General features: G+C 36.9%; 4 protein-coding genes across 6 annotated transcripts; 1 reads left to right on the top strand and 3 right to left on the bottom strand.

The window, feature by feature from the left end:
• Positions 1–1,686: 1,686 nt before the first annotated feature.
• On the bottom strand, positions 1,687–2,835 carry LOC133311578 (uncharacterized). Its single transcript, XM_061512637.1, has one exon. The coding sequence runs from the start codon at positions 2,833–2,835 to the stop codon at positions 1,687–1,689; it is 1,149 nt and encodes a 382-aa protein (XP_061368621.1).
• Positions 2,836–5,457: 2,622 nt separating this feature from the next.
• On the bottom strand, positions 5,458–7,243 carry LOC133311577 (uncharacterized). The gene is made up of 4 exons (XM_061512636.1): positions 6,614–7,243; positions 6,141–6,337; positions 5,782–6,097; positions 5,458–5,574 (listed from the first exon to the last, which is right to left on the bottom strand). Exons 1-4 carry the CDS (start codon positions 7,241–7,243, stop codon positions 5,458–5,460), a joined length of 1,260 nt encoding a protein of 419 aa, XP_061368620.1.
• Positions 7,244–10,200: 2,957 nt separating this feature from the next.
• On the top strand, positions 10,201–13,348 carry LOC133311596 (pentatricopeptide repeat-containing protein At5g08305). 3 transcript variants are annotated; one of them, XM_061512658.1, is made up of 3 exons: positions 10,201–10,362; positions 10,704–10,778; positions 11,634–13,348. In XM_061512658.1, exon 3 carries the CDS (start codon positions 11,702–11,704, stop codon positions 13,346–13,348), a length of 1,647 nt encoding a protein of 548 aa, XP_061368642.1. In that variant the 5' UTR covers positions 10,201–10,362; positions 10,704–10,778; positions 11,634–11,701. The 3 variants fall into 3 exon arrangements, with proteins under 3 accessions (XP_061368642.1, XP_061368643.1, XP_061368645.1); XM_061512659.1 differs by lacking the exon at positions 10,704–10,778; XM_061512661.1 differs by lacking the exon at positions 10,704–10,778 and having other exon boundaries at positions 10,201–10,374.
• A 1,332-nt stretch (positions 13,349–14,680) lies between these two features.
• On the bottom strand, positions 14,681–16,267 carry LOC133311599 (WAT1-related protein At3g30340-like). Its single transcript, XM_061512663.1, has 6 exons — positions 16,077–16,267; positions 15,931–15,987; positions 15,694–15,810; positions 15,213–15,612; positions 14,883–15,034; positions 14,681–14,801 (listed from the first exon to the last, which is right to left on the bottom strand). Exons 1-6 carry the CDS (start codon positions 16,265–16,267, stop codon positions 14,681–14,683), a joined length of 1,038 nt encoding a protein of 345 aa, XP_061368647.1.
• Between the last annotated feature and the right edge of the window lie 607 nt (positions 16,268–16,874).

The following is a 16,874-nucleotide window of genomic DNA, read 5'->3' as shown; positions in this document are numbered from 1 at the left end:
CCAAATCTGTCCAGCAGTCCTGCCAAAACAAAGTATCTTTCCCATTTCCTATATCCCATTGAAGCCTGTTCAGAAACTCATCCCAAATCCCGCAAATACCTTTCTAGAGGCTTGAATCATACCTTTGAGCTTTCACTTGCCTTCTCCAGTCCATTTGTCTGCCATATTTCCCTCTTAGGACTCTAACCCAAAGCTCCTCACTCTTATTCAGAATTTTCCAAGCAACTTTGCACAGAAAAGCTTCATTATGAGCTTGGAGATTCCGAATACCCAGCCCCCCCAGCATTTCTGGGTCTGCAGAGGTTTTCCCAAGCCAGTAAGTGAGGTTTTCTCGAGATGTTGGAATCCCCCCATATAAAGGCGCGTTGGATTTGCTCCATTTCCTTACAAATAGCCACAGGCAGCACCTCGTGCTGCATATGGTAGGACGGAATGGTGCTTAGCACTGAGTTCGCTAGCGTTGTTCTACCTGCAAAGGATAAGAAATTACATTTCCAGCCCGCTAGCCTCTGCCTCACTCTTTGCAAAACCCCTTCAAACTTCCTTTTCCTTCCCCTTCCATTGTGGAGGATGGTCCCAAGATACTTGCCCAACGAATCAGCTTTCTTGAACCCACTAACACTACAGATGGCCTCCTTTAACTCCTCTCTAGTATTTTTAGAGAAAAATATCACTGTCTTCTCTATGCTCACCTCCTGCCCAGACATGTTACTAAACTCCTGGAGACAACCGAGCATGACATCCAGCTGATCGAGACTAGCTTCTCCAAAGAGCACCAGATCGTCTGCAAACATGAGGTGAGAGATACCCGGGCCTTTTTTCCCCACTTTCAACGGCTTCCAGTTCTTCTTGCGGATCTACTCAGCTATTAAGTGTGTTAGCTTGTCCATACACAGTACGAATAAACAGGGGGAGATAGGATCTCCTTGCCTGATACCGCGAGTCGGGGAGAAGCTAGACGTTTTGTTGCCATTCCACAGTATCTGGAAGCTGGGAGAAGAAATGCAAGCTTGGATTAGAGTTATTAGAATGGTAGGGATACCAATCTCCAAAAGCACCTTTTCAATAAAAGACCAGCTTAATCTATCATACGCCTTAACCAAGTCAATTTTGATAGACATGAACGCCCTATTTCCTCTCTTCCTATTCATCGAGTGTCTGCGCTATGATAATATTATCCTGAATGTTTCTACCCGGAACAAAGCTTGACTGAAAGGGAGACACCAGTTTCTTGATAATAGGTTTTAATCTGTTCACTAAAACTTTCGTGACAGCTTTGTAGAGAACATTGCAAAGCGAGATCGGTCTGAATTGACCAAACTGCTTAGGAGCTTCAATCTTAGGGATCAGCACTAGGATTGTGTCGTTGATGGCCTTTATTCCATCCGGGTGATTAAGCAGAATCTTCATGTCTTCAAAAATTCTAGACCCCAAAGTTTCCCAATTCTTCTGGTAAAAGATTGCAGGGAACCCATCCGGTCCTGGGGCCTTGTTTCCCCTCATCTGAAAAAAAGCCACCTTGACCTCCTCTTTTGATAAAGTTCTGTTAAGCATTCTCAGATCCGAGTCCTCAAGAAGGGGCCAGCTGACAGGAGTGTTTCTCCACTGCCTCTGCTCCCTTTCCTCTGAGAACAACTTCGTATAAAACCTTAAAGCCATGCCTTTAAGCCCTTCTTCCTCGTTGATCTAAATGCCAGCCTCATTCCTCAAAGTCTCAATCCTGTTCCTCTTTCTTTTAGATATGGCTAGCGTGTGATAATACTTCGTGTTCCGGTCTCCCCCTTTTATCCAGTCAGTTCTAGCCTTCTGGAACCAGAGAAGCTCCTCCAGAGAGAGGATCTCCTCCAGCTCTTTTCTAAGAACAGACTCCAGATCTTCTAAGAAATCACACTGTCGTGTTTCTAGACTGATCTGGATACCGTTGAGCCTGCGTAAAATGGTGTTTTTCCGCTGGTTGATGATCCCAAACGTGTTGGAGTTCCAATTTCTCAGCACTGGAACTAGCTGTTGGAGGTTAATGTGAGACATCAAGTCGTGACTCCAGTTCTCTGAAAGAAGCTGCTTGAAGGATGGATGGTCCAGCCAAGGGGGAAACAAACGGAACGGACGCTCTTCCCATCTAGTACGATTCGAGAAAAGCTTGATCAACAGAGGATTATGGTCCGAGTAGACTCTCGGAAGAGTCTTCACTGTAGCCTTATCGAATCTCGCGAGCCAATCACCGTTAGCCATAGCTCTGTCCAACCTTTTGAAAACTCTATCCAAGTGGGCGAATTTAGGCCCCTTCCAGGTGAAATAAGGACCATCCGCCCCCAAATCAAGAAGCTTGCAGTCATCCACTGCCTTCGCGAAGGAGAGACACCTGGCCTGATCAACTGGAGCTCCTCCTTTCTTTTCATGAGCGCCAATGATATCATTGAAGTCGCCAGCAATGAGCCACGGATCGCGGGTTGAGTTGCTGAAATTGCGAAGATCCTCCCACAGAATGGCTCTCTGGTCTAGCTGGGGGCTAGCATACACCGCAGAGAGAATGAATGTCTCTTTGTTATTCCACTCAATTTTCATGTGGATCACCTGATGACTCTGCTCCAACCGATGGATAGTGAAGTTGGGCTGGTTCCATAAGGCCCATATGCCACCCGCATAGCCTCTAGCCTCTTCTACTAAGAAATTCTTGAACCCCAATTTCTTAATAACATTTTGGGCTTTAGGCCCACTAATCCTGGTCTCCAGCAAAATGACAATATCCACTCTATGCTTTCTTACGTACGCAGATAAGATGCTCTTGAGCCTGCTTTTACCTGCTCCCCTACAGTTCCAGATGATAATATTCATTTAAAACTATCATTTTCTTGGCCTCCCATCAAAGAGCTGCCCGTATTCCTATGTAGATCCCCCATCATATTGCTTATGGTCTCACTTGTCCTACCATTCTTCTTACCATCCTTGTCCGCTATCCCATTCTGGGGCCCTTCACCCGTGTCTTCAAACTGGGGTACGTCAGTATCACCTCTTTTCAGAATTCTGGTGGGGCTCTTCTTCTGATTTGAAGATCTTTTCCTATTAGCTAGAGGAATAGCCAACATCTCTCCCAACGACTTTTCGTTTTGCTCTTTTGTCATATATCTCATTACCTGAAGCATTTCGAGCTCTTTCTTTGCTTTTTCCTCTTTCATGTCTTGCTGGTTGTCTTCTGAACCCACATTGGGTCCTATGTTTTCTTTGTTAACCTTTACTGGCATGATTCCTTTTTCATGAAGGATCTTGCTCTTCGAGCTGGTAGGGTCAGTATGATTTTCCTTGGGGGGCTCACCTACTCTCTCTTTTCCTGACATACTTTTACTCCCAAGGGTAGTAGCTGCCACTTTTCTGATAGATTTGGCCTTAGTAGGGGTTGGCTTTGTACCTTCCCCCACCTTTTCCCCAGTATTAGCGTATTTTAATCTTCCTTCTGTCGCATCCACTTTAGGGTCCTTGATCCTATCTCTTGCTTCCGCCTTGGTGTTCGTGCTCTCTGCAACCTTTTGCTTAGCTTTGGAACTTGCGATTTCCGCCTCCATCGTCCCCCTGAAATTTTGTCCAACCGGCGAGATGCTGCCCTTTCTGGTCGGAGTTGAAGCAGCCACCTTCCCTTTTTTGCCCTTCCCCTTTCTTTTAACCACCATCCACTCCCCAAATGCTTCCTCTGGTTCCTTAATCAACTTCGTGTTCTCTTCTATCTCTCCGGAAGTATGGTCTTCCTTTCCCTTGCTGGTTTGGGCTTCATTCAGTTCCTTTCCTCCGTTACAGACTTCCATCCGGTGACCATATCTACCGCATCCGAAACAAATAAGATGCAATCCTTCGTACGCAACTGGAAGAAGTCTTCCTAATACCTCAAACTTAGATATGAAGCTCTTCCTCAAATCTATCTCCACACATATCCTTGCGTATTTTGCCTTTTCTGTGTATTCTCCTACACCACCATCAGATTTCCTTAAAGAATTCCTGTCGACTTTTAGCGTTCTTCCAAACATGTTTCCTATCCTCCACAGATGTTGTGATGTGTAAAATTCCAACGGAAGTCGTGGGATTCTGATCCACACGGCTAGCCTCTTGAATTGATCGTCGAAGGGGTCGAACATGGGTCTCTAGCGTTGGACTGTCACATAGTGATCCACTACAATCCAAGGTCCTTCATGCAGGACATGGGTATAATCCTTGGCATCGTGGAAATTGATTAGAATGTAGCCATTATCCAGGTCTATCACCTCATATTTACCAGTAAGACACCACATCCTCAGGAGTCTTGCCATCAGGAACCTGTTGTTGATTCTCTTTCCCAGAAGTTTGATTATCAGAGAGTTCCTCCATTTCTTGCAATCTTCCTTGTGTTGTTTCAAGGAGAAGTTGTATACTGGACACAGAGGGTCTATCTGATGCCCATTTGTCTCTTCCTCCATTACGTCGTCTTCCTCTTCCTCCCTTCTCTGGATCTCCATCCAGTCCTCCTCGTCACTCTCCAGTTCGTTATTCTCTCCATTAAGTTGAAGCACCACGTCTTTGTAAGTAACCACTTTTTTCTCTCCTTGATATTCTTTCATGCATCTCGCCCCTTTAGAACCTGACTCTTCCTCCGGACTCCTGTCCAAGTGACGATTCTCTCTCATTACCTCATCCATCGTCGAGTCTTCCACAAAGTTTTCCTTTGCTTTTTTCACGCTTCTCTCCAGCAGGTCCTCTTCTTCGCGTTCCGGTTCCTTCCTTGTTCCATCCTCCTTTTCCATCTTCTGGCAGAATTTCTTGAACGGGAACATTCCAGTCCCTTCACCACCGCAACCGGTGGAGGTTGACGGGGACAGAGAGTAGTGGACTAATCAAGAGCTTTTTTTTCTCTACTTTCCAATTACAGCTCCACAACCTCTATCTTTTGTTTTTTTGTTTTTTCAATTTTCCCTCCTCAGGTAGCTGCATCAATTGGGTTATAATCTGGACTTTTAAAACCTGCAAAAGCCGAAAATATATGTTAGCCCATCTGTCTTTTCTTCAGGATCAGATTCATGAATTGGGCTGGTTTTTTAACAAAGAGACCCCAAAATAAGATTTTAAGTTTCTTTTCGGAGATTTATCATGCGCGAAAGAGATTTTAGGTACAATATTCTATAATTATTATTATTTAATATTTTTGCAATTTTATTTTTTTAAAACAAAATAATGAAGGTCCTTAGCAATAGTTCTTCACTCATCTTATGAGCAATATTCAACGTCACTAATAGCATTTACTCGAGTGATTTTTTTTAAAAAGAAGAAGAATTCAATCAAGCTAATAATATTACGTGAAAACGTAGCTAACAAGTTTGTGTGATAAGGGATAAATGTTATATTTAAAAATAGAATATAATATTCAGAAAAGGGAGTTTAAAAATCACAACACCAATTGACGGGAAAAAAAAAAAAATCAAACACCATCGAATTAATTCACTCAAACCTAAGGTTACCAGCTTTAGTTTCCTCCTCTGGTTTCTTCAAAAGGTAGGACAGGCCTTGGCTCAAAGCAGCTTTGGTAGTCAAGGAAGCTCGCAACAAATTTAGTGCCTGACCATTCAGAGATAACAAAAGTCATTACTTGTGCCAAATATTTTAGAGGATAAAATGGGAGATGTATGTCTTAGGGTGGTTCTTCAAAGCCAAGCCAGTCTTTAAACCAATAATAATTCTCAGTAAATTCATTAATAATCATTAAATTTTAAAGTATCAATATTCAAAATAAAATATAAAATTAGTAAAAAAATGTATTATTACCTCTGTCTCCCCAATGCTCACCACATGTTTCTGCAGATCATCCAATGGCACATTCAGCTTTTGTAGAAAGGAAATGCCAGAAGTATTTCCACATGGTGTCACTTGCAGATCATCCCCTACAATAAATAGTGATTGCCTCCTCACAAATCCTCTCTCCCCAGTTCTATAGGTCATACAGGATGTTGGATCTTTTGTACAAGTAAAGAGAGAGAGTGAAGGACTTGTGAACCCCAATGAATTGAGATCATTCAAACTTTGGTAAGAAAAATTCATACCAAATAGCTCTAGGATAGATGCATAAGGTGTTGTGAGAACCCTAAATAAAAAATCAACAAAGTCATGCATGAGCTTCAGCATACAGGATCTCGTTCTTTGATTTTCTCACCATTACATTGAGGTTCATAACACTGTTAGAATGGCTGTCCTCAAATTCAGATTTGACTTTTTGCTTTATTTTTGGCGAGCGAACGTATGTTTGCTTAGATTCTCCATTCATCAAAAATAAATCGTTGAGAGGGGATTCCGATACTAATGCTTGATTTACTATGCCCAACATCTAAAACAAAAAAAAAAGCCAAAGGTATAAGCACAATTCATCAAACTCACAATACCAACGTAAAAGAAGGGAAAAGTATCTCTAGTTATATGCAGTGAACTCAATTGTTGTACGTTATAACGATTAAAAAATTATAATGATAAAAAGTAATATAACCTCGCAATATATATATTAAAATTACAAAAACACTTAATTTACATCCCAACACGAGTCTCACCGAGAGATTCTCGAGAGATCAGTAAAAGAAATATAAATTTAAAGACATATATATATCACCTCCTTCAAGTCAACATTTATGAACATTTCTGTCAGCTCATTGAAGTTTTTGTAGCCAAGTTGGACAAGTTGCTCCACACAGTTGTTGGGAGAACTTTGAAGCACCTTTAAATCATTAAAAATTAAGTACTTGCTTTTCCCGTTAATAAAATCAGTATCCCTACTGGTTTCCTCACAGTGCCTGTCCATTAATATTTTCCCACACATGCAACTTGTTCCTGCAAGAGTACCCTGCGACCAAACACAACAGCACTTACACCTGAAGGACTCTCTTTGAAGCTCTTGATCACTCACATTCAATCTCAGTACTTTCTTCTGGCAAAGGTTTTCGCTAGGGTTGCGCGGACAAATGAACATATTTTGATAAATAGTAGGAAACAAGAAAACATCAGCATCAAGATTTATCACGCTCTGGTACAGATTGTTGATGCAACCGATCTCTCCAATTGAACCTATCTTATTTGGTTGAGTACCATCGAGATTTTCATCAGCGGCAATAGTACTCTTCATGCTCTTACGCTTTTTTGGAGAATTCTTCATGCTCTTACTTTGCAGACACATGATAGTTCCCAATGGAAATTTGAGAAAATCAAACAAAAGGCCTATCAAGTTTCCCTCTGCTTCTGCCATAACTACATGATTTCTTTCTTTGTCCACGAAAAGTTTCAAACAAAACTTTTTTTCTAGCTCAAAAGCCATAAGTCTGGAGAACCCAACACAACCCTACTACTGGCTTATTGTTTGAGAGAGAGAGGCGGATCAATACGTTAGGGTTTGCCACTGCCGGCACTGGACACTATTTAAGTATAAGAATATCCATTTAATTACAAAATATTGATTCATGACTTCAATTTGTATTTTGAAACGGTATTTCAAATTTTGAATTCTGAAAACCATTAGCATTCATTCTTCTATTTATGATTCTTTTTATTACCATTTAAAGTTGTAATCGTGTTAATGAGGTAATTTTGTTTTTTCCGAACACATTCTTCGTCTTCTCTTGAATTACTTCCTAATTTTCTGTCTAATTTCTACTTGTTTTTCTCCTGTATGAATCATTTGATTTGATACCTAAATTATTTTCTCATGTTCGATCATCTCCAATACCACCTTTGGGAGGAGTTTAAAACATTAATCCTAAACCCGCACCGAATTGGATTAGTCGCAAAACGATGAATTGATTGGAATATTTTCAAAAAAAAAAACATATATGAACACTAAATATTTTTTTAATAGATAAAATTTTAAGCAATGATGAAAAAGGGGATGTAACGATTTTTCTGCTACCTTAATCTTTTTTTTTTTTTCTTCCTTTATATTTAATATTTTTGCAATCCTAGTTCTTTCTCCGAGTTAATTTTTTTTTTTTTTAATTTTCTTTGATTTTTACATATATAGAGCTTGCTTACCAGCGTTGTTTTGCAGCTTCTACATTTTAACCTATTGAGATGATAAAGAGAAGAGGCTCTCACGATCAAGATAGTCAAAATCGGGATTTTACCTAAAATCGAAAAGGAAATAAAAAATCATAAATAGTAAAATCGTAATAAAAATTGTAGATTTTACCTGCACTCCTGTGCGATTCTCCTTCACTTAATGAAGATTGAATTTCAGGAATCGTTGATGTCTATTAAGATTTGGAACTAATAAGATTCATGCTTAAAAAACAAAAAAAGACAAAGCAATGGCTAAAGTTTAAGCTTTTAAGCTTTTAATTGTAGGGGTTGATTGAGTTGGGCCTATCTTTACTTTTTTTCTTTCAATCTTTTTTTTTTTTGAGTAAATACTTTTTTTGGTCCCTAACAAAAATACGGTCCCCACTTTAATCCCATACAAAAATTAATTAGTCGGTTGGTTCCTATAAAATTCAAAGTGGACCCATTTTAGTCCTTTTGAGGGACTAATCTGGGTCTTTTTTGAATTTATGAGGGACCACGATTTCAACTAAATGGATCCACTTTGAATTTGTTAGGAACCTCGAGATTAATTTTTTTTTGTAAGTGACTAAAGTGGGATCATATTTTTTGTTAGGGATCAAAAAAGATATTTACTTTTTTTTTTGTATAAAGGATATTTACTTTTTTTTTTTTACTTGACACTTGCAACCAAGCAAGTCCACCGTTGGGTATGCATAACATGAGTGCCATGTAAGGCATAATCAAATATGTAAGTTTACTCTTCTTTCTATCATAAGTTGATGATTAAATTAATATTATTATCCACACTAAGCAATGATAATATATATTCAAACTTGTAATTCAAAAATATATATGAGGCAGGATCATCTTACACCGGTGTAAGAATAAGAAGTCTTACACCAAATCTTAACCATTGATTTTCTTCATCTAACGGTTAATATTTATTAGGTCTCACTCATTAATTAATTTTTAATTCCCAATAAATCTCAACCGTTAGATGCACGGAAATCAACGGGTAAGATTGAGTGTAAGAGTTATTAATCTTACACTGGTGTAAGTTGATCCTGTCTCATATATATATATATATATATATATATATATATATATATTCAAACTTAATGTATTTCATATAAATCATGAAATAGTTTATTTTTATTAAAATTTAAAAAAACTACATAATATTGACCACTCGAAATCTGATTTAGATAAAGTTTATTCTGCTTTCATGGGCAGAGTTATTCGTATTATTATTTCATATAATAGTGATTAAAGGACAAGAAAATGCAATGATGAATGGGAAAAATTCATATAATAATACATCAGTGGGCGAAAGTGATGTTGCATCTATATTCACTGACGCTGAAACCAATATATGAAGAAAAGGATAAAGTGTATAAATAACAAGATGCATGCATGTATTTATAAGAAGAAGGACATCACAAATTATCTAAAACTATATGGATTAACTTGTCAATACAAAAGCTGGAAATTTTTGTAACAACTTTCTCATGTCTTGGTTAAAAAATGGATGCATGTTATCAAAAATAAAAAAAAATAAAAAATGGATGCAACTCAATACATAAATATACATACTTCTAAAAAAAAATGGATGCATGTTATCAAAAAAAAATAATAATAATAATAATAAAAAAGGGTAAATCTAAACACCGGATAAATTTTTTAAATAATAATAATACTTTAGTCTAATGTATATTAGGATTTAATTTTGTCTTTAGCTTAAATAAAATATTTTTAACTCTATATATATATATATATATATATATATATATATATATATATAAATACACAAATTTGGCCATGTTATAAGTAAAGGTTTAAATAAATAAATTTAAAATATTTAATTAATATAAAATTCAACTTAAAATAATTAAATTTGAATAATTTCAAAATTAAAATGAGTTGAACTCGAAAAAAGAAATTTAAATTTGTATTGAACCAAGTTTAAGTTAATATATATATTTAAATTAATTTATTCTAGGTTAAAAAAAGTAATCAAAATCCAAAATGGCTCAGCTGGAAGTAGTTGATACCTTAATGTAATAGTAATACTGTACTTGGGAACTAGCTAAGCCGATGAAATTCAAGTGGTTATTATTGTGATGGTTCTATGAAATTGACTGAGCTAAGAAATGATTTGAACTCATGAAATTGAATATGTTGAAAAACAAGTGAAGTGCAGCAAATCAAATCACTGTTAAAATAATCAATCTAAACGCTTACACATGCAGAAAGAATTAACATTGCATTTTGCGTGAAAGGAAAGCTCCTTAACATCAACACGTCTCTTTGTCTCCAAAGCACTTTTTGTGGGTATGTATCAAGGTCTTTACTTGGACTTCACTATAGTGTGGGTTTTGCTTTTTGATTTGCGTACTTTAATGTTTCATTTGTAGTTATTTTTGAAACTGCATCTGTTTATAAACTGGCTAGGTTCAAATTTGTTAATGCTATTCTCTGGAGTCAGAGACAGTGCTAATGACTGCAAATTGCTTGATAAAATGACTGAGAGAAACTTGATTTCATAGACAACAACTTGCTAAGGAATATATCAATTATACGAGTTGGACTGCATGAATGTATTTAGATGCATTGCTATACTGAACCTTTTAATCTCACTCGTTCTGTAATTTTGTTGTTTAAAACGAGTACAGATGATAACATAACAAGTTAGAGAGGAGAATGCTATGCACTAAAGTTGACTTTTACAGCAAAACAAACGGAGCCCTGTAAATTTTATTTTTCTGCTCTACTTTTCGGTTTTGGATTATAGTTGAAGTTGAATTTGATATTATCCATGTGTTTAGTTGAGAGATTAGAATGGGTAAATAAATTTAGTTGACTGGGTTCCAATTGAAGGATGTTACTTTCAATTATTTTTTTTTGTGATTTGAGAATGAAGCATATTATGTGTTTGATTAAATGTCTAATGGTGCATGATCCCTGTTTCTTGTTTAATGCTTGGTTTTTATTCTTTATTGTGATGGTTCAGTCTTAATCACTGTGGGAATTCATTATTTATTTTTTAATGGTGATGAATTATTGGTGGAAGTACTTTGAAGTCAAGAAATATGAGTTAGGATTATTCTTCAAATTTTGTCCTCGGATGTGAATTTTTGCTATGCTTAACTGGGAGTTAAACCTTTAGGAGAGTATTCATGCATTCTCATAATCCATGTGTCGTACTTGGCTGTTTGATTTGGGCCAAATTTCTTAGGGATATTTTGATTGCCCCTGGTTTTTAAGGGGGGGTTTTTTCCTGGTCGTGAGGCATGAAGACTAAAATCTTTTTGTTTTTCTGCATTTTATTGAAAGTGATATAAAAGTGTGGACTGTTGGAAGGTTGAATTAAGTTGCTTTATTTTCTAAATGAAAACAAGCTTCCATTTTATCTCAATTTGTTCAAGTAATCTGTTTCACATTCATGTTTAGTTAGGCTTAGGTCGGAGGGCTTCCATTATATCTTAATTTTACTTCTTGTGTACATGGCTGGCTCTATTTAATTGATGAACAACTTCTTGAATTCAATTCAGAACTTAAGTTTCCAATGATCCCTAACCATTGTATTCCGTGTCTCTGAACAGTGTTGCCTTGGCTCAGCCTTGCTTGGATGACACAATTGAGCTGCAGGTGTTACAAGATTTATCTGTAAATGCTTGGTGCGTCACAGTCATGTAAAATTGCAAATATACACCAAACTCTACTCAGCCTCCTTGTTAAATGCAAATCAATGCTTGAACTGAAGCAACTTCATGCTATTGTAATCTCTTTCGGCTTATCACAAGATGACCCATTTATATCCAAAATTCTTTGTTTTTCTGCTCTGTCCAATTCAGGCGACATTGATTATTCCTACAGGGTTTTCTCCCAGCTTTCCAGTCCAGCAATTTTTAGCTGGAACACAATCATAAGAGGCTACTCAAATAGCAAAAATCCAATTCATTCCCTATCAATTTTTTTGAAGATGCTGCGACTTGGGATTGCACCAGATTACTTAACATACCCATTTCTTGTGAAGGCATCAGCTCGTCTTTCAAACCAGGAAACTGGTGTATCTGTGCATGCCCACATTATAAAAACTGGGCATGAGTCTGATAGATTTATCCAGAATTCTTTGATTCACATGTATGCTTCTTGTGGGAATATTGTGTGGGCTCATAAGGTATTTGATAATATGCAGGGAAAAAATTTGGTTTCATGGAATTCCATGTTGGATGGCTATGCTAAGTGTGGAGAAATGGTTTTGGCTCAGAAAGTTTTTGAGTCCATGTCAGAGAGGGACGTTCGGTCATGGAGCTCTTATATTGATGGTTATGTTAAGGCTGGGGAATACAGTGAAGCTATGGCTATCTTTGAAAAGATGCGGGCTATTGGGCCCAAGGCCAATGAAGTGACTATGGTGAGTGTCTTGTGCGCTTGTTCACACCTGGGTGCTCTAGAGAAGGGGAGAATGATGCACAAGTACATAGTTGACAGTGGATTACCACCGACATTGATTTTGCAGACTTCTCTTGTGGACATGTATGCCAAATGTGGGGCAATAGAGGAGGCTTTGCTTGTATTCCTTGGTGTCTCACAGAGTCAAACTGATGTGTTGATTTGGAATGCAATGATTGGAGGTCTTGCAACACATGGGTTAGTAGATGAATCTCTTAAATTGTTTAAGGAAATGCAAATAGTTGGTATCTGTCCTGATGAGGTCACATATTTGTGCTTGTTAGCTGCCTGTGCCCATGGAGGGTTAGTCAAAGAAGCGTGGTACTTCTTTGAGAGTCTTGGTAAATGTGGCATGACACCTACAAGCGAACACTATGCTTGCATGGTAGATGTGCTGGCACGTGCAGGTCAATTAACAACTGCATACCAATTTATTTGTCAAATGCCCATAGAACCAACGGCTTCCATGTTAGGTGCTCTTCTTAGTGGGTGTATTAACCATAGAAATTTAGGTCTCGCAGAAATAGTTGGCAGGAAGCTTATTGAGCTAGAACCAAATCATGATGGAAGATATGTTGGCTTATCAAATGTTTATGCAGTTGTCAAACGCTGGGATGATGCAAGAAGCATGAGAGAAACCATGGAGAGAAGAGGGGTGAAAAAATCGCCTGGGTTTAGTTCTGTTGAAATATCTGGAGTCCTTCATAGATTCATTGCTCACGATAAATCGCATCCTGATTCAGAAGAAACTTATTCTATGCTAAATTTTGTTGTCTATCAAATGAAACTTGGCTGTCGCCAAGACAACAAGGAAAGTTCGTTGAATGATAGCTTAACAGAAGATGATTTGCTTCTCTATTGAGTAGATGGTATCGAAGTTTGTAGCAATTAAATTTTTTGGAAGAATTATTGCACAGAACCTAGAGTTCAATGTTATTTATCAGAAGTCCTTTTGTTTTTGGGTTTAGCAAAATGTCCTCATATTTTATCGCAGCTTGGAAATCCTTGCAATATGGAGTAGGTTGGGTCCCCAACTTCGCATGTCGTTGCAAAATTCTTCCTCTTATGCCATCAATTACAACTATTTCTTACCAATAAAACATAGTTGTAATATTAAAGTTGTTTTTTCTCTTTCCGCCACGTAAGACGACAGCCTTCTGAGGAGAGAAACAAAAATCAGTTTTTAAAATTATAACTTTATCTTACAGATAAGACATAATTGTAATTCGTTGGAAGAAACTTCTCCTCCAACACAAGAAATATATATCCCATGTAGATTACAACTTGCTGAAAGTAATTTTGAAATGTAATACCATTAAACGAGTGGGGAAAAAATTGTGTGCTCTAATGAGTAAGGACAAGAGAAAAGCCTTGGAAAACCTGATGCTCCTGGAATCATTAGCAATGAGTTAACATAGTGGCATTTAACCATTTTGGTCTAATGATGTTCCAATTATTTTATATCTATATAGCATAAAAATGAAAATGTTTGGGAAGAACTTAGATGTCTTGCTTCTTTTTATATAATGTTTTTGTGTCTTTCACCACTATTGCAGATATATCCTTATCTAAAATTAAAATGATCAGTAACCAATAATCAACTTATTGGAATCGGAAAAAGCGAATTGCAGCAAATTATATTTAGTCTTCTACAATTCTTGTCCCCTGAAATGAACTTGAAGTTCCATGGTTCAGGTGTTTTGCATGCTAACGTTTCGTTTGTAAATGGAACAGCAGAAATTTAACACTAGTGGAGCTGCCGAGTCAAGGTAAAAACATCAACGTTTTTTATTAAAGAAGTTTGATTATTTGATTGTGTTGAAGTGTATAATTCAAAGTAAATTTCTTTTCTTCTCCATTTAACTATAGTTCTGTGAAACAGATTTTTTTTTCCTACTCCATAAGAGGGTGCGAGCAAATAACTACTTTAGTAGTCTAGATTATTGATGAGTTGATGCTGTTTCATCTCTCCATATGAAGTTGGAACTCTAGTGCTTCGCATGTACTTTAGGTTACAGTCTATTATTGACTTGAATAATTAATTTTCTGTGCTGTATAGAAGTCTCAAACTTATCATCTTTTGGTTCCCAAAATAGCTAATTGCTTCATTTTTGTTATTCAGAGAACTCAAGTCCCCCGAATATTAGGGGGCACATTTGGACCAAAATCATTTATATTGTCATTGGAGGCATTGCTATTGATATTCTACATCTTCATTTGCTTGAGTATCCTTCAGGACATATTGCTCTCCCTCTTTACTTTTTCCCCATAGAAGAATGTACATGCCAGCAATAACCAAGGCAGATCCTGCAACACTGCTTATTGCAGATAGGGATACATTAGGTGAAATGGAATGTAGAAAGGGAAATCATAGAAGAGTGATAAAGGGAATCAACCTTCCCATGTAAATTTCCTCCTTTAGTATATAGAAATCAAGCACGGCCACAAATATCTGCACAAGGGGAATAAATGCTGCAGTAAAAACTGGACCCCTTTGTTTGACACACCATGACATTGCCACATAGCACAAGCCCGACCCCACCAATCCCTAGGTTCACATGACAAATTTGAATGATAAGTATGTACAGGTAATCATAATTGTTGAATATTCTACTTGAAATGGAAATCGATATTTAGATTTGAACTTGGAATTTGCAAAGAAACTAACAGACTACTTCAAAAACATTCTAAATGGCGTATGTCATTGGAAAGAATATACTCACAGCATATATAACACTCATTATTTCTAACTTCCCTTTGAGAATCCACGAGGTATGATTTCTCTTGATGATCAAAGTTGATATTGCTGATTGAATGCCAGAAAAAAGTGACAAAATAGCTGTGCTAGAGTACTGACATGGATATTTTTTGCTAATTTTTGCTTGTATAATAAACCATGAAGACCACAAGAAGCAGCCGGCAGTCAGAAGTATTGAACCTATAATCCATTTATCTAACTTGGCAGCTGGAGGTGTTATTGTAGCTTTGTTTGTTTTGTGCTGCGATAGTGGGTTGATTAAGGGCATTCCTTTATAAAGGACCAATAACAAAGCTCCACCAATGCACACACAGGTTCCCAAGACTTTGGCTTTACCACTGTTGCTTTTCATGTTCACCTTCTCTATCCTAGAAAATTTTCAGGACAAAAGGATCAAAATTATTGTAGTTATATTCCACAATCAAGTAATATCCTTTTGTTTAACTTACCCAAATAGCAGTGCCACAATGAATGTAAATACAGGCACCATGTTGAGGAATGCACATGAGAACGTGACAGAAGTATATTCAAGTCCAAGAAGAAATAGGTATTGGGGCAGTGTTACTCTGAAAGGCATTGATAAAATATTAAAATAAAAAAATTTAGTGTCTAATTGTAGATATTAAAATTAAAACAATATCAGTACAGACCTTGATGCGTGTATCTTTGGTTACAAGAATACTTACCCGACAAGAGCAGCGAGGAAAAGAAGACATATTATGTGAGCCTCAAGTTTGTGTTTCCTGTAAAAAGTAGAAAACCTTTAAAATTTTGGGGGGCGAAGAGGAAGAAGAATAAGAAGAAAGAAGTGAAGAGAGAAAGTGGTTCTTACCTTTCATAGAAGCAGGCAATAGGTGCCATGAAGATAAATGAAATTGCCTGTCGATATGTTACAATGATCATGTTGTCCATTCCTTCATTAAGAACCTTCTTCAGAAGTAAATTGACAAAAGCCAGAGCTAAGTTAACTAAAATCATGATAAAAACTGGCTTGTACAATTCATGGCAATGCATCAACATCATGACTTTTTTTTTTTTTTATGTACTTTGTTGTTTGTTGAGCTTTGGAAGAATGGTGTATTGTCTGCTGTCGTCTTCAATATATATATAGAGGAATTAATAACCTCCCAGAAGAGAGGAACAAACATTATGATATATTCCTCATCACATCAACATTCCGAACTTCACTATTTACTTGCTTTTTATTTTTCACGTGGAAATTTACTTGGAATCTTATTGGGAACATATCAGACTCATCACATCAATATTTTTGAGGTCACATTGCCATATTTTACTGGTTGATTCCTTTAATTTTTTTTCTCTAGCTTGAATTTTCTGCAGGTTAGATCAGTGAAATGAAATGCTGTATAAGATCACGTTTTATTTGTCTACATCAATTGACATAAGAATTAGCTTCTCTTATGAAAAAATATAATCCAAAATATGGTGCCCGTTTTAGAACCGTAAGCTTCTTACCCTTTCGAATGAGTACGTTGAATTAGAATTTCAAAGGTGGTCGTAACTTGTAAGCATCACTTGAAAGTAGAGGCAGATATGACATTGTCTCCATATCTTTTAGCTAACTGGGAATCTGTTTTTCGGCATTGCTGGGCACGTTAATGAATTGTTT

This window comes from Gastrolobium bilobum, unplaced genomic scaffold (genome assembly GCF_033153095.1).
Source record: "Gastrolobium bilobum isolate Gb01-03AN ecotype WA unplaced genomic scaffold, APGP_CSIRO_Gbil_v1 utg82674, whole genome shotgun sequence".
NCBI lineage: Eukaryota > Viridiplantae > Streptophyta > Magnoliopsida > Fabales > Fabaceae > Gastrolobium > Gastrolobium bilobum.
This window is presented reverse-complemented; position numbering and strand designations above follow the sequence as displayed.

Coding starts and splice junctions, on each gene's coding strand:
- LOC133311578 (XM_061512637.1), bottom strand. CDS start 2,835: ATGAATATTATCATCTGGAACTGTAGGGGAGCAGGTAAAAGCAGGCTC.
- LOC133311577 (XM_061512636.1), bottom strand. CDS start 7,243: ATGGCAGAAGCAGAGGGAAACTTGATAGGCCTTTTGTTTGATTTTCTC. Junction 6,338..6,613: donor TAAATGTTGACTTGAAGGAG/GTGATATATATA, acceptor TTTTTGTTTTAG/ATGTTGGGCATAGTAAATCA. Junction 5,575..5,781: donor TGAGCATTGGGGAGACAGAG/GTAATAATACAT, acceptor CTGAATGGTCAG/GCACTAAATTTGTTGCGAGC.
- LOC133311596 (XM_061512659.1), top strand. CDS start 11,702: ATGCTTGGTGCGTCACAGTCATGTAAAATTGCAAATATACACCAAACT.
- LOC133311599 (XM_061512663.1), bottom strand. CDS start 16,267: ATGATGTTGATGCATTGCCATGAATTGTACAAGCCAGTTTTTATCATG. Junction 15,988..16,076: donor ATTGCCTGCTTCTATGAAAG/GTAAGAACCACT, acceptor TACTTTTTACAG/GAAACACAAACTTGAGGCTC. Junction 15,613..15,693: donor ATTGTGGCACTGCTATTTGG/GTAAGTTAAACA, acceptor AAAATTTTCTAG/GATAGAGAAGGTGAACATGA.